The sequence below is a fragment of the Protopterus annectens genome, chromosome 13.part0 (genome assembly GCF_019279795.1).
Source record: "Protopterus annectens isolate FY-2018-M chromosome 13.part0, PAN1.0, whole genome shotgun sequence".
Lineage (NCBI taxonomy): Eukaryota > Metazoa > Chordata > Ceratodontiformes > Protopteridae > Protopterus > Protopterus annectens.
Genome location: NC_056747.1, coordinates 108,010,107 through 108,024,457, shown reverse-complemented (window position 1 = coordinate 108,024,457; position 14,351 = coordinate 108,010,107). Strand labels below are relative to the sequence as shown.

Below are 14,351 nucleotides of genomic sequence, written 5' to 3'. Positions count from 1 at the left end.
TTGAATACAAGTGAAAAAGCGTGCTAAAGCGGGCTTTATTACAGGGGGCTGAAAAGAGCTAGGAATTGACCCAAAATGGCCAATAAACTACAAGTTTCTGGATGGAACCACTCCTCTAGGGACAAATAGGCCGCTCAGTGCTCCCCACTCCCACTGGTGAACAAAGATGCTTCCTTTTATCCAAATAAGGATATGGAATAGCACAGGAACCAAGACAAAGCCCAGAGATCAGCAAACTCTGAAGACTGGACTATTCTAGTTCAGTAAGGCGGGAAAACAAGATTTTTTTTTTTTTTTTGCAGAAAACAGAGGAAAAACAGACAGTAAATGCTATAAATGCTTTTAAGCGGCTAGCGCACTTGAGTGTGTTAGCCTAGCCTACAGGTAAAATTAAGCAACAACTAACTTTTTAAAAGTGCAAAACAGTTAATCAACACAAAAACAGTTTAAATAGAATGCAGAGCTGTATAAACAGGCTAAAATGCAGTCGCTAAGCAGTAAATAATCAAAAAGCCAGAAAAAAATACTTAAATCAGTTATAGCAAATACAGTTATAACAAATGCTCTGAAATATACTGTATATTTCCAAAATGTTTGAGAAGGACAGTCAGAACACAAGAAGGTTCAGGCGAAAGAGAAAAAAAAAAAAAGTTTTGTTTTACTTTTTGAAAGGGAAAAAGGAGGACCAGAAGGCCTTATCAAATGTTCTCTCTGTATTAAGCAGAATGAGCTAAAGCTGACCTTTTGGTTGTTGGCTTTATGCAGGACAAGCATAGAGTGGGCTGGTATATGTCTCATGCAGATCTACATAACTGTACCATCTTTATCCAGGAAAATTCCTGCAGCACAAACAAAACAGACAGAATTCCAAGTGGTGACACTTGTTTGTGAAGGAGTTGAGGTGGTGTATTGTAACGAAAGACTGTCTTCTTAAGTGATATATTCAGTGTAACCCTTCATTTTTGTTAAAAAACTTCATTGCATTTGTAAGTAATTATTCAGCACCATTTTACAAATGGGTCTCCAAAATGTGTGAAAGAAATGAGTGATTCTAATAAACACAAGAGTGCGAACTCTACATTTTGCATTTCATATTTCTATGAAGTTGATACAAAGTAGTAGATCAAACACTGAGCTGTAATTTAAAGTGCTTGGGCTTGAAGGAAGCCATCCCAAGTAAGTGTTCTGCAACTTTTGATTTGTATACTGAATTTGAGACACAACTATTTATGATGTGCACAGTTGTTAATTTTACTCGGTAGTCTGGCTAAAGAGGCTTCAGGCTGAGGGGATGCTTAACAATGAAAGCTTAATCAAAGTGGATAATGGGAAACTAAGCTTCAGATAAACTAAAAGAAATATTCAGGCAGAATTTCCTTGCATAATGTATGGATATGCTGTTCTGCTATTTGAATTTGTAGTTATCTACATTAACAGAGAAGAACCTTTCCTTTAAATACATTTACTCCGCTGCAGTTAAAAGAAAGGGTTACACAATTCAGCTATCATATTTTGTGGCATGCTTTAAGAAATTCCTGATAAAAGTGATAGGAAAGTATCAGCTATATGATTGGGAAAAGCTTTAAAGCACTGAATTCTTCAGCTGTAGAATATTTAATAGATTAGTTTAATGCTGTACATTCCTACTGGTATATTCAATGTTCTTAATTACTGCTGTGGTGGATGCCCTGCTTTTGACAAAAGTAGTCTGTATTTTTCCTGTTCGCAGCTGTTCCCTAAAATGTTAAACCTACTCTGTTGAATAAACATTATTGGAATGTCTTAAGTCTTGGAAGATGATGAAGGTCTCTGTTGTTATGATACACTTTGTACTCAGGCTGAGATAAGGCATCTTCTAATGGTACCATTATCAAATAATGAGCAGCTATCTGCATTAGTGTGAAGGATTTAAGGTGCAGATATCTTGGAGCTACAAATAGCATGGGGACTGGTTCATGCTTGCATTTTGCAAGTTACAAGGCCATTTAAAACCAAATACGTCCCATTTTCATGATTAGTGTTTGCTATCCTACAGAACAACATCAGCAGAGTATTCTACTGGGAAACAAGACTTATCCAGGTTATCCTCAAAATGGTGGGCTCCTTTAGAAATTATTTTTATTGGGTTACTAGTCATGTATTAAGGACAATATTCTAATAAGGAAGTCTACCAACCGGTGTTTGACAGTCCTCTATCAAGCAACCAATGACTGATTTGCATAACTGGTGCAATTTTCATTTTTTTTATGCCATGGACAACAAACAGTTAATGCATTTACAACATCTGAGCTTTGCTAATGGCTAGATTGCTTTGAAAATTAAAGTTCTGTTACACAAAGTTTATCCAATAAACTATTCCATCCAATACAAAATGCATGTATATTGGCAAGATAAACCAGCTAGTAACACCCTACTTTTTAGGGTCTGGTCAAAAACACTGTCTAATAAATTATTTGCTCAGCATCACTCAGCAGGTAAACTGAGACAGAAGGAATCAAAGTCAGGACTACAGAATGAAGCTCATTAACAGAACATCATCTTAACCCTCTGCAATCAACTTCCAGTGATGATGATGTCTGTCTTTTGAGGAACAAAAGTTAAGTTTTTCACAAGTCTAAATTATCAGAGGAATGGTTCTCTCTCTAAGGGTGATACTGTATTATGTGTCTACTAGCCAGATTCAGTGGAAACATTCATATTGTGCACTATGACAGCATCTTAACTACAGGCCTCTTCAGAAAATGGATTGTGAGTCTGTTACTGTATACACTGTGCGCACACACTGCACTGGAAAGAATGGTGCGCGGAGTGCGGTAGTGTGTGCTTTTCAGTTCGGTGGCACTTTGGGTGCCATGGGTACTAACTACAGTGCTGCACAACTGAGGTGGACAGACTAGCAGCACTATGTACACTATGCATCAGCAGCACAAACAGGACCTGGAGAGGAGGATAGCTTTATGGGGGGCACATAGGAGTGTGTACTCCCACCATATATGATACACTACTCATCTGGGGAAAGACAGCAGACTGAGAAAGGTACAAACTAGTGCAAAGAATGCTCCATACTTTGTAGTCGCACACTAGGCACATGAAGGGAAGGGGAGGCTGTACCATAAAACAGGGCACACAGAAGGAAAGGATTGCCTGCCTACCTGTCAAATACACATGGTACTGGGCCTGCCTACCTATCAAATACATATGGTACTGGGAAGACAGCAGGCCATGCAATATGTCCTGTCCTGTGTATGACTATCACAAGTTGCTGGAGGGCTTATACAGTATGCACCCTGCCACTGACATTCTGATGCATAACTGTATTATGCAGCATGCAAGGTAATAACTTTGCAAAGCATGTATTACTAGGTCTGCTCTAATATGAAGGTGTGGACTGTGGAATTCAGAAGTTTTTAAACTGTGCTGTGCTTTTTTTCATTCATTTCTGCATAGCACAGCAATATATAAAGACAGTGGGAGTGTGTGCGTGTGTGTGTGTGTGTGTGTGTGTGTGTGTGTGTGTGTGTGTGTGTGTGTGTGTGTGTGTAAATGTCAAGTGGAGGTGTGTCTCATTTCTACAAAGCCAGTACTGTAAACCTAATGGGATCATAGCTTCCATGGAAGTACAGTGGATTCTTTTCTGTTAGTATATTTCAGTTACAGCACTGCAACTCAGTTTCTGTAAACCTTTGATATGTAGTATAGCTGTTTCTGACTTGTGGTACTGCACAGCTTCAGTGCAATACTACATACATCACTTTATTCACTGCTGTCTCTGGCATGTACCATACTTGTGGACCAGATGCCACCTCTTTGCCCTTGCTGCAGTACATTGTACCCATCTCTGCAACATATGCGGTATTGTGTTGGATGTTCCTGCCCTGACTCCACCCTGCACTTCTTTTACTGCTATGGCTAGTATGGAATGCGTGGCCACAATGCTCACCTGCTGCTCTATTTGTTTATGCAATACCTTGTTGTAGAAATGGCACGTACAACAAGTATCTTGCTATATGTCTAAACTGTACTGCAGTGCCCTTCCTGTGGTACCTAAACACAGAAAGCATCTCTGCAGTAGTCTAAATACCTGCTTTACTATATTTTAATTTTGCACAAGGGCTTTGTTATAGCCATTTCCTGTGTGGTCTGAAGGTTGTGCATCAGGAGCATCAACCAGAGCTCCAGGTCATATGGCGTTGCTTGCACACACTGCAAACATTATATTACATGTGGCCTGCTCCCTGCATGCACAGTACCTGCCGCCTGGCTTGTTTAGTTGTAGTGTGCACACTATCAACAAGGTGACTTTATTGTCCCACTGCAGGATCACTGGTTTAGGTCAGATGTATGCCATGCTGTGAACTGCCTAGATGGCACAAGGATATATTATAAATAATGCCACCTGGCAGTTCAGGGAGTGGGAGACTTTGATTTCCTGACATCACAGGCCCTCTGGACCCAGTGGAACCACGAAAACAATGTGGGTGTTAAGTATGGCAATCAAGACCAACATGGTGTTTTCTCTGTCTTCTGTTGTCCTGCACGATCAAACATGCTCCTCCATGAGCAAAGATTTGGTTTAAGACTCTTAAATATGTGCATTACAAACTATGAACCTAATACTGTGTTAATAACTCAATAGAAAAAGAAAACTCTGATCCTTGTCTGGGTATTGAACCCAGGTCTCCCTGCATTCCATGTGGTTATTACTGCTGCTGGACCAAGAAGGAGTCTCTCTACAGTTAGGTACTTGGTTCACCCATCAGCAGAATGAGGGGCTCATGGGAGGGTCCTAGATTCAACCCCCAGTCAAGGGACAGTGTTTCATTCCCTGTTGAGTTAATAAGGATGTGGTTTAGGATTCAAGAAGCTCATTTCTATAATATTCATTAATTTACTTTGGTAGGACAAAGGAAGGTCCTTGTAGTCAAGGTGGCTAAAGCTATGCATACATTCCTGCCCACAGAAATAGCAAACACACACACCACTCACTCAATTTGTGGGAAACAGTATCCCTATCCATAAGAACATAATACACACACACACACACACACACACACACACACACACACACACACACACACACACACTACCCACTCAATTTGTAGGAAACAGTATCCTTGTCCATAAGAAAGCAGCATACAGTCTGTCAGTCTGGCAAGTGCTATCTGTAATTTGCCAGCACTGACTCCAAACATAACACCTAAGACATGCTGCTCCTATTCCAAGTGTCTCCCCTTTCATGTACACCATAAATTTCAGCAATCAAAATGGGTGAGCACAACTGCACAATACTGCCTTTTGATAAATGTCTAAACAAGTCCGTCATTTTGAGTTCCTTCATTTGCATATTCCCTGTGGCACATTTGCATGGGTTTCCACATTTAACTGTCATTATGCTCCATTAACATGTGCTGCATTTCACACTGTTTTGATCCCTGCACATCCACACTGTCTAGTCATTCATGTCCTATACATAACTGCTATCCATGATAATTTGAACTGTGCAATGAGCTAGCCATCTAGACTGCGGTGGTGGTGCTGCGGTAGCGTTGTCGCCTCACAGTTAGACGTTGCCCGTTCGATTCTTAGTTAGAGCGTCTTCAGTGTGGCAACATGCGTGAATGGGTGTTCCTTCATTGAAGGTTGTGCGTTAGGCCTGGCAAGCCAGCACGTAAAGATCTACTGCCAATCATTAGCGGACCGGAGTTCCGCTGTGCCGACCCCTAACCGGGAAAAGCCGAAAGACCTTACTAATGAGCCAGCCATCTATGAAAAATAGCCACTGCTTGGTATGTCGGTATTTGAAAATTAAATGCAGCTTGCAATGTTTCTGTTTTTCTGACTTCTTTAGCAAATGAATTGATCACAAGGTCTGTATTTTGTAAGTAGCACAGAAATGCAATATTTACAAAGGTAGTTCTATTTTAGCTTCTGCATACATAAATGGTTGTGTACCTATGTGATGCAACTATGATTTCTGTGTACATAAATGGTTGTGTGCATATGTGCTGTGACTGTGGCTTCTGTGTATAAAAATAGTTGAGTGCCTATGTGCTGTGACTATGGTTTCTGTATACATAAATGGTTGTGTCTCCATGTTCTGTGACTATGGCTTCTGCATATGTCAATGGTTGTGTGCCTATTTGCTGTGACTATGGCTTCTGCATGCATAACTGGTTGTGTGCCTATGTGCTGGTACTATGAATTCTGCATACATAAATTATCATGTGCCTGTGTGCTGTGACTATGGCTTCTGCGTACATAAATGGTCATGTGCCAATGTGCTGTAACTATGGCTTCTGCATACATAAATGGTCGTGTACTTATGTGCTGTGACTACGGCTTCTGTGTGCATAAATGGTTGTGTACCTATGTGATGGGACTATGACTTCTGTGTACATAAACAGTCATGTGCCTATGTGCTGTGACTATGGCTTCTGTGTACATAAATGGTTGTGTGCCTATCTGCTGTGACTATGGCTTCTGCGTACATAAACAGTCATGTGCATGTGTCCTGTGACTATAGCTTCTGTGTACATAAATGGTTGTGTACCTATGTGATGGGACTATGACTTCTGTGTACATAAACAGTCATGTGCCTATGTGCTGTGACTATGGCTTCTATGTACATAAATTGTTGTGTGCCTATCTGCTGTGACTATGGCTTCTGCATACATAAACAGTCATGTGCATGTGTGCTGTGACTATAGCTTCTGTGTACATAAATGATTGTCTGCCTATGTACTGTGACTATATGGCTTCTTGGACGTACTCTGTCTGGGATAGAAGTAGGACTTAATCTGTCATTCTGCTGAATGATTTCACTCTACCCTTTGAGTCTTTTTAAATTTGTAGGGGTTTATAGGAGAAAATACCCCTCTCATTTAAAAATAAGTTGCCATAATACTCCAGTAGTAGAGCATAAAACAAGATGTCATGTCAGAGTAGATAATGCATGCAACTACGATAGCCCCTTTGTCAGACACTTAGAGACTTAGCTTTCCAGACAGAGTACGTCCAAGAAGCCATATAGTCACAGTACATAGGCAGACTTGGATGAGAGAAAGGAAATTCACCCCGGGGATCATGTCAGTCGCCCTGCTAGACAGGGGCCCAGGGAAGTAAATAGTGTGGGAAGAAATAGCCAGGGAATTGTTATGGCTAGGCTTGTATAGGCCATAGGGCCGATAGCCTAGTACCAACCTATGAACTTCCACATGAGAAATTATTTTTGTCACTTGCAAATACAAGATTTAGTATCTTGTCTAATTTTAATGCTTGAGGCCAAAACCTGCAAATTTTGCTGATAGTTAACACTGAGACCTTTTTCCATATAAGTATATTTCTAAGATGCATTCAGCAATGAAAAAAAAAATAGATTCACACAAATCTGATGCAAACCTTTCTATATGTATATCCCTGTATTTATGACATGCACAACAGTACAAAGCATGTGCAAAGTTTGGGGAATTACGATGCATACTACTTTTATTTTCATTCCTTAACTAGGGTAGAATGCTGACCCACTTGGACAATTTGCAGGTTCATCCAAGGAGTAAATAATAAAGAGAATGAGGACCGCATTAAGGATGGCATTGCTGAAATGAGTTAAAAAGACAAAGAAGAATGAGAGAAGTTTTACCCAAGAATTAGTATAATGCACTAAGCTCTACAGCTAAAGGTATACACATATCAACTACAAATGTTTTGGCATATCTGCAAAACTTTGCAGAAAATTCCAGATTTCTAGCATAATACCAATATTATGTACATATCTAATAGATATGGGGAAAGGACAGGGGTGGGGGGGTTATCAAGGATACGTTGGAAGAGCAGAGAATAAGTTTTAATTAGTTAGAAATAAGGAAGAGCCGAAAGGTGTACTTTGGGTAAATAGTTAATAGTTGGTTTACTATGTGAAGTATTAGTTCTCAACACTTGTTTTAGGTTGATCACAAGGGAGCATTGTTTACAATAGACAGTCGATTAACCAAACTAATTGGGACCTACGGTAGTTCGGATAATCAAACATATAATTGATCCAGATAAAAAAACTTCTAAAATCTTGTTTTTTCTGCACGTAGGGAATACACTTTTCAACCATTCAGTGATTCCAGTGGCCAATAAAGAATATTTTTCACACACAAGTGGGTTACAAGCTCAAAATACATGCACAAGAAAATATGTACAATGTTTACATATTCAGACTTTATGATTTTTTATAACCAAAAACTTTGAAAGACTGCATTCGAATAACTGTTGTTCGGATAATCAACTCTCTACTGTATTTTATTTTCTTTTTTTTAATGGGGTAGTACATGATCACAACAGACTATCTGCAGGCACAGCCTGATATGCCTCATAGGACTCTGTCCCTTGTAAAATATCTACATGATTCTTTATTAAAAGAGAATTTTTGGAGTCAAGAACACAAGTAATGATTCTCATACATGTTGGGCCACTGCTGAAAAACTACAATTTGTATAGTGAGGTTTGATTAGAAGGATATTCAAAGAGGCAAGAGAGAATAAACAGTACAACAGGTTGTAAGTGGTAGTCAAATTTAAAAGGCTGTAGCTTAGAGATGCTATTAACAGTTTACTTTTCTGCTTTACTGGTCATCTTATTGTTACTTTTATTGTTGCATAGTATACTGTTCATTCTTAAAGTGATCAGTGTTGTCAGATGTGACTGTAGGTTACGATTTGTTTCCCTAGCTCAATTTTTACCTCTGTGCCTGCAGACCACCAACTCTCCCCCACTTCATAAGACCATTCATTCCCTTGCTACTAGTGGAATCTCCTGCCCAGAGGTGAGAACCAATCAGAAGAGGACCATGATTGGCAAGGAGGTGTTTTACATGCTTGGTCACATAAAGCAAGTGATAGCAGAAATGAATGCCTGCATTCTACTTACTATGTCCACCCCATACATGCATATTTTCCCACTCGTGTTAATGAGGCTAACATTAAATGACTGACAAATCAATAGCATGTCCCCAGGTAACAGATTCAGTATCATTGCTTGTGCACCTCCACTTACATGTGACAAGGCAGACAACCTCACCATCACTCTTCCATAGTAGGTGAGGCAGTGATAGTTGTTCACTTTTACCATCCATTTCAGTGTCACAGTGATCTGAGCCACTATTTTAAGTTGGATCACTTGGATCATAATCAGGGCTTTATCCTACTGCACCGCAGAGCCAGGCTGATGGCCAACTGTGATTTAACAAGTGCACAGCATAACAACCTGTGCAGTCAGCATACAGTATACCAATGCAGCAGATAAATGAAAAGTAAATGCAGATGGATACAGTACAGCTGGCTCTGTGGACTGCATTCTGGCATTCCACCTGAGCCATGAGCGGTTCAGAACCATTAATACCAAGCTTAAGAACATACAACAAAAGCAGACTGTGTATATCAGTGGCTCTATGTTGGCTTTCTGTTGTTGGATATGAATGCACAATGCACAGAAGGAGCAGTGTGTGCACCCTCCTAAGTACAGGCACAGTGTAGTGAAGAGGAGTTGGGGGCATTACACATTACATTCAGTGCACAGAGACCACTGTGTTGTTTACTCACCACTGACTACATCACAAGCAGCACATCAAAAATAAAAGGTTTCCTGCTTAGTAATACATGTATACCTGTATAAATGTGTACCTATAAGCAGGGTTATCAGCAACATACATGGCACAAACGCGTATGCACATGTGTATATATATATATATATATATATATATACACACACACACACACACACACACACACACACACACACACACACACACACACACACACACACACATGTGTCTCCCTCTCTCTCTCACATATAGTGTTTGTCTTTGTAAATGTACGGAGCTGTAGGAACCTGAAGCACAAAGTGGGACATACAATTCAAAAATATTTACCCGTGGTACCCATTGGGACCACCTTGTGGTTATACTAACTTTATCTAGACAGGAGGTGCACCTTCCAGTGTCTTGGTGAGATAACATAATTCCCATCAGTAAACAACATGATTATGTCCCAGCACCATGGCATATGACAGTCTTGGTGCATAGTACAGGTAATCCTGAACTGGGTTAGCTGTGCTCTTCTTGTGAACCTGCTCATTTGCATACATTCTGTGCACCATTGGCAGGCTTGTTGCTTGCTACAAAAGCATTGCTCCAGGCCAGGGAAAACTATGTTTGTGCTTTTTCTGTACATTTACTCTCGTACTAGTCCCATGCATTGCTTGCAATGCCTGTACATGTCTCTGATTAACAAGCCCTACAAATTATTCGTTATGACACAAGGCAAAACTGGATGGTACTATACCTTTATGGTTTCCTTTTCCTTGAACGAGATATAAGGCTCCACACTTTCACTGATGCTTCCCTGCTGCAAGATCTTTTCAACCTTAGGAAATAAAATATACTTATTAGCATATTGTATATTTTTAAGAAACAATTTGTGTAATTATTGACCAAAAGTGACCTTCTGTGAAAAAGTTCTAAGTATTTTGGGCATAGCTGAAAATCAGTTATAAAATGGAGAGGAATTACTCCACATTCTGCTGTTCTAAGCACTTTTAAAATATTTAACAAAACTGCTCACTTAGAATAAGGAAAATAAGTAGTAAATGGGATAAAATGTAAATTTGTGACTTAAAACCATCTCCTGGATAATAAAGGCATTCAGTCCAAGTCCAAACATTTTGTGCCTTATTATGCATTTAGGACATTCTATTATCTGTCCATAGACGACACCTCACTGTACTTGGTACTTGCATAAATCAATACTTCTAAAACATTATTTTGAGGAACAGAGGCATACCAGATAAATTAAAGGAAAAGGCTGTAGTTATTAATCTCAATGTTTGTTTGCCATTACCAGACATGTTTCATTGTTTAAACTGTACTCTAGCATAGACTGTATAGCAATTTCTAACACATTCATGTTTCAAAATATAGCATCACTTGGTTATATTAACATTTTATTACAACCCTTGATGCTCTCCTTTCTTAGATAACAGACAATTATTTAAAAGAGTTTAAAATTTCAGTAAGATTACCAACTCAAGTGCAACTAAAATATTTGGAATAATTTGCAGTGGTACAGAAATGTCTTTATCTACAATCAGCAAAGGCTTGTTTTGCAGACACACAACAGATAACACACATGCATGGTCTCTATACAAGTGGCAGAGTTGACAATGCCCTTAGGCCAAAAAGTCAGACAGTGCTCATCTCTGTATTCCATAGGAAGTCATTGCCAGTGAAATTTAAGTATAATTCCCTTTTTGGGGAGCTTTCTCCATTCTTCAAGTTGCTGCAGCCATGATGTTGGTATATATATAACACAGAACAATACTGGAATTGACAAAAGCTGAAAAAAATCTTAAATAGAACAGGGCAAAATATAGTTTTAGAGCCGGCATCTATTTAAAAGCAAAAGTATTACCTAGTATTGATATAGCCATTGAATAATCTGTCTTATTTACAATCTGAAAAGGAAAAAAAGTTTAATGCACACTAATTACAAAGTACTTAGAAGCAGCAGTAAGCATATCCAGGTGTTTCATTCCTGATTTTATTAAAGGGGAGTGTGACAGCCCACCACTGCCAACCAGTAATCAAGTAGCCTCAATCCTCACCACTGGAAACAGTGGAGGATGTTCACTGAGAGGATAACAGGTACACACACAAGTATTTCCAGATGCAGCTCTCTGCATCAAGTGCAATTTCCCTTAAGAGCACACAGAGACCACAGTCAGACTGGGGATGGTTTCTCCCCCTTTTTCCAGATCCCCAGTAAGACTCTCCACTAGCACAGTAGACCTCTAGAACCCACTCTGTCCAACTAGTGCTTCATGTCCCTGCCCAAGCAGCTGACACACACACTCTTTGAGGTTTAATTTACACACACACACACACACACACACACACACACACACACACACACACACACACACACACACACACACACACACACACACACACACACACACACACACACACACACACCTGGGACAGGCTGGCGCAAGTTTACTAGCTATGCCCACTTCTGCACAGACTATAAGGTAGTTACCACTGCCACCAGTCACTCCTTATCAGCTACTTTAAGGACCTTAACAAAGGGTGTTTAATCTTACTATATTAGTATAATATTAATACTAATACAAATGGTAGTTTGACCAAGAGCAAGGCTATTATGAGTGGCCCACACAGTGTCACCAAATAAATATGCAAGTACTCTCAGAACTTAAATCCCTCTACACAGATAAGCTACAATGAAAGGTTTAAATATATTTAATAATAATTAATAAAAGAACAAGACAATATTAAATACATATTCACAGTGACATCAGAGTTCAAAATCACAGGAAATATTTCAAACATTGAAGGACAGTCTCAAATAAATAAAGAAAAACAACATCTAAACTAAACTTAAATATATTCCTGACTGTATCTAAGAGAATTACTATACCCTAAAAACTTACTTCATTAGAGCAAGGCAGATGTGCTGAATGGTTCTTGTTATTGTCAGGTCCAAGACAGAATGCAGAATGCTCTGTCTCACTAAGAGACTTCTCAAAATAATATCTAAAATATTACTGCTAGGACAGCTTGCAGAATGACATCATTTCTAGTCATTTGACTTCTAGTTCACATGCAAACCCCCATTGCTGAAGCTGGCAGTATTTAGCATCTAGCTGTAAAAATACCCATACAAGGGCTTTTGCTCAGATCTTTGGCAGATGCTGAAAATCATCAAACAATTACATTCCTTCATGCTTCCAAAGTAGCAATTAGTTCACCCTAAAGACAACAGAATGTTTCCTAGTACAGATTTTGTGTCTCTAGCTGCATTGAAATATCTTTATTGCATAGCCTATAAAATAATTTAATTTCAGCTATTTTTCTAAAGTTTGCTGGACTGAGGTTAACCGCCTGTATTCCACTCTCCACTGTTAATATATATATATACATTTAAACAGTTACAATAGTGCATGTACATTTCTGTTCTTTTCCAGTAGGGCACACTGGGGATACATTTTACAGCCCAGCACTTTACAAATACCGTTTCAACACAAACATCTGTACAGAGCAGTTTGATATACACATGACATACAGTTCCAATACATTTGTAAAACAAGCATCTTATATAAATTAGTTTGATATTCACAAATGACATATAATTATATACAAAATTCCAGTTAGCTGTGCTGGCAGTACCTCCCTTTGTCACACTTCTTCCCCCTTCAAAGATTCAAGCTAGTTTTTTTCAAGTGATCCTTGAGAAACATTGCTTTAGAGGGATGTGACTATCTGGGAATACATTACCCCATACCTTGTCCTGAGATCTCAGCTGCCTTGGCATTGCTGATCCCGGTGCAGTGCTGCACTGTCATTTCATAGGCCTGCATCCCTAGTCTCCACCATAGTAACTTGGGATTTTGCTGGCTGGCTCCCTATAACCATAGATCCCGCTCAGACTCCTCCTGCCTCCTACTGCAAATGCTTAGCATAAGGGCCTCTCTATCATGGTAAGACTTCATCATGTTAACATGGTACAGTTTGTGCCTCTGCCTCCTGCTTAAAAGTTCTACCAGACAGTTAACATCACTGACCTTCCTTACCACTTAAAATGGTCCCTCCCAAGCTGCCTGCAGTTTATTGTGTTTGACAGGAATGAGAACCATTGCCTGCTGCCCCAGAATATACTCTCTGCCTCAAGCATTCCTGTCACACCAAACCTTTATCTGCCGTTGGGCTTCTGCCAGGATCTCCTAGGCCAAGACCATGAGTTCTCTGAGCCTTGTCCTGAGATTTAGGACATATGCCACAACAGACTGTTTGTGGGATTCACACTCACCATCCCACTCATCATAAATCAAATCTAGAGGTCCCCTCATCCTATGTCCATAAAGCAACTCAAAAGGTGAGAAACCTGTGGATTCCTGGAGCACCTCTCTGTAAGCAAATAACATATGGGGCAAATATTTGTCCCATGACTTTTTAAACTGGTCTGCAAATGCCCGTAGCATGGTCTTTAGTATAGAGTGTATCCTCTCCACCACACTATTAGTCTGGGAGTGGTAGGGGGTGGTGTTTAGGTGCTTCACCCCACAGCACTACCACAGACAAGCCAGCAGGTCTGAAATGAAATTGGCACCTCTGTCAGTCAGTATTTCTTTTGGGAAACGTACCCTGCTGAAAATCTCCAACAATGCATTTGCCACCTTTTCTGCCTCAATACAGGACAGAGCCACCACCTCAGGGTATCTGGTAGCATAATCTACTACCACTAGGATATACTTCTTCCCTGTGGAACTTTGAGTACTCAGAGGCCTCACAATAT

General features: G+C 39.7%; 1 protein-coding gene across 1 annotated transcript in view; it reads right to left on the bottom strand.

The window, feature by feature from the left end:
• LOC122787839 (dedicator of cytokinesis protein 7-like) overlaps positions 1–14,351 on the bottom strand; it is a 4,057,077-nt gene that overhangs the window by 3,291,240 nt on the left and 751,486 nt on the right. Inside the window, exon 10 of the mRNA XM_044054755.1 lies at positions 10,326–10,406. Within this exon, the coding sequence (XP_043910690.1) occupies positions 10,326–10,406 (81 nt within the window). The remainder of the gene's footprint in view (positions 1–10,325; positions 10,407–14,351) is intronic.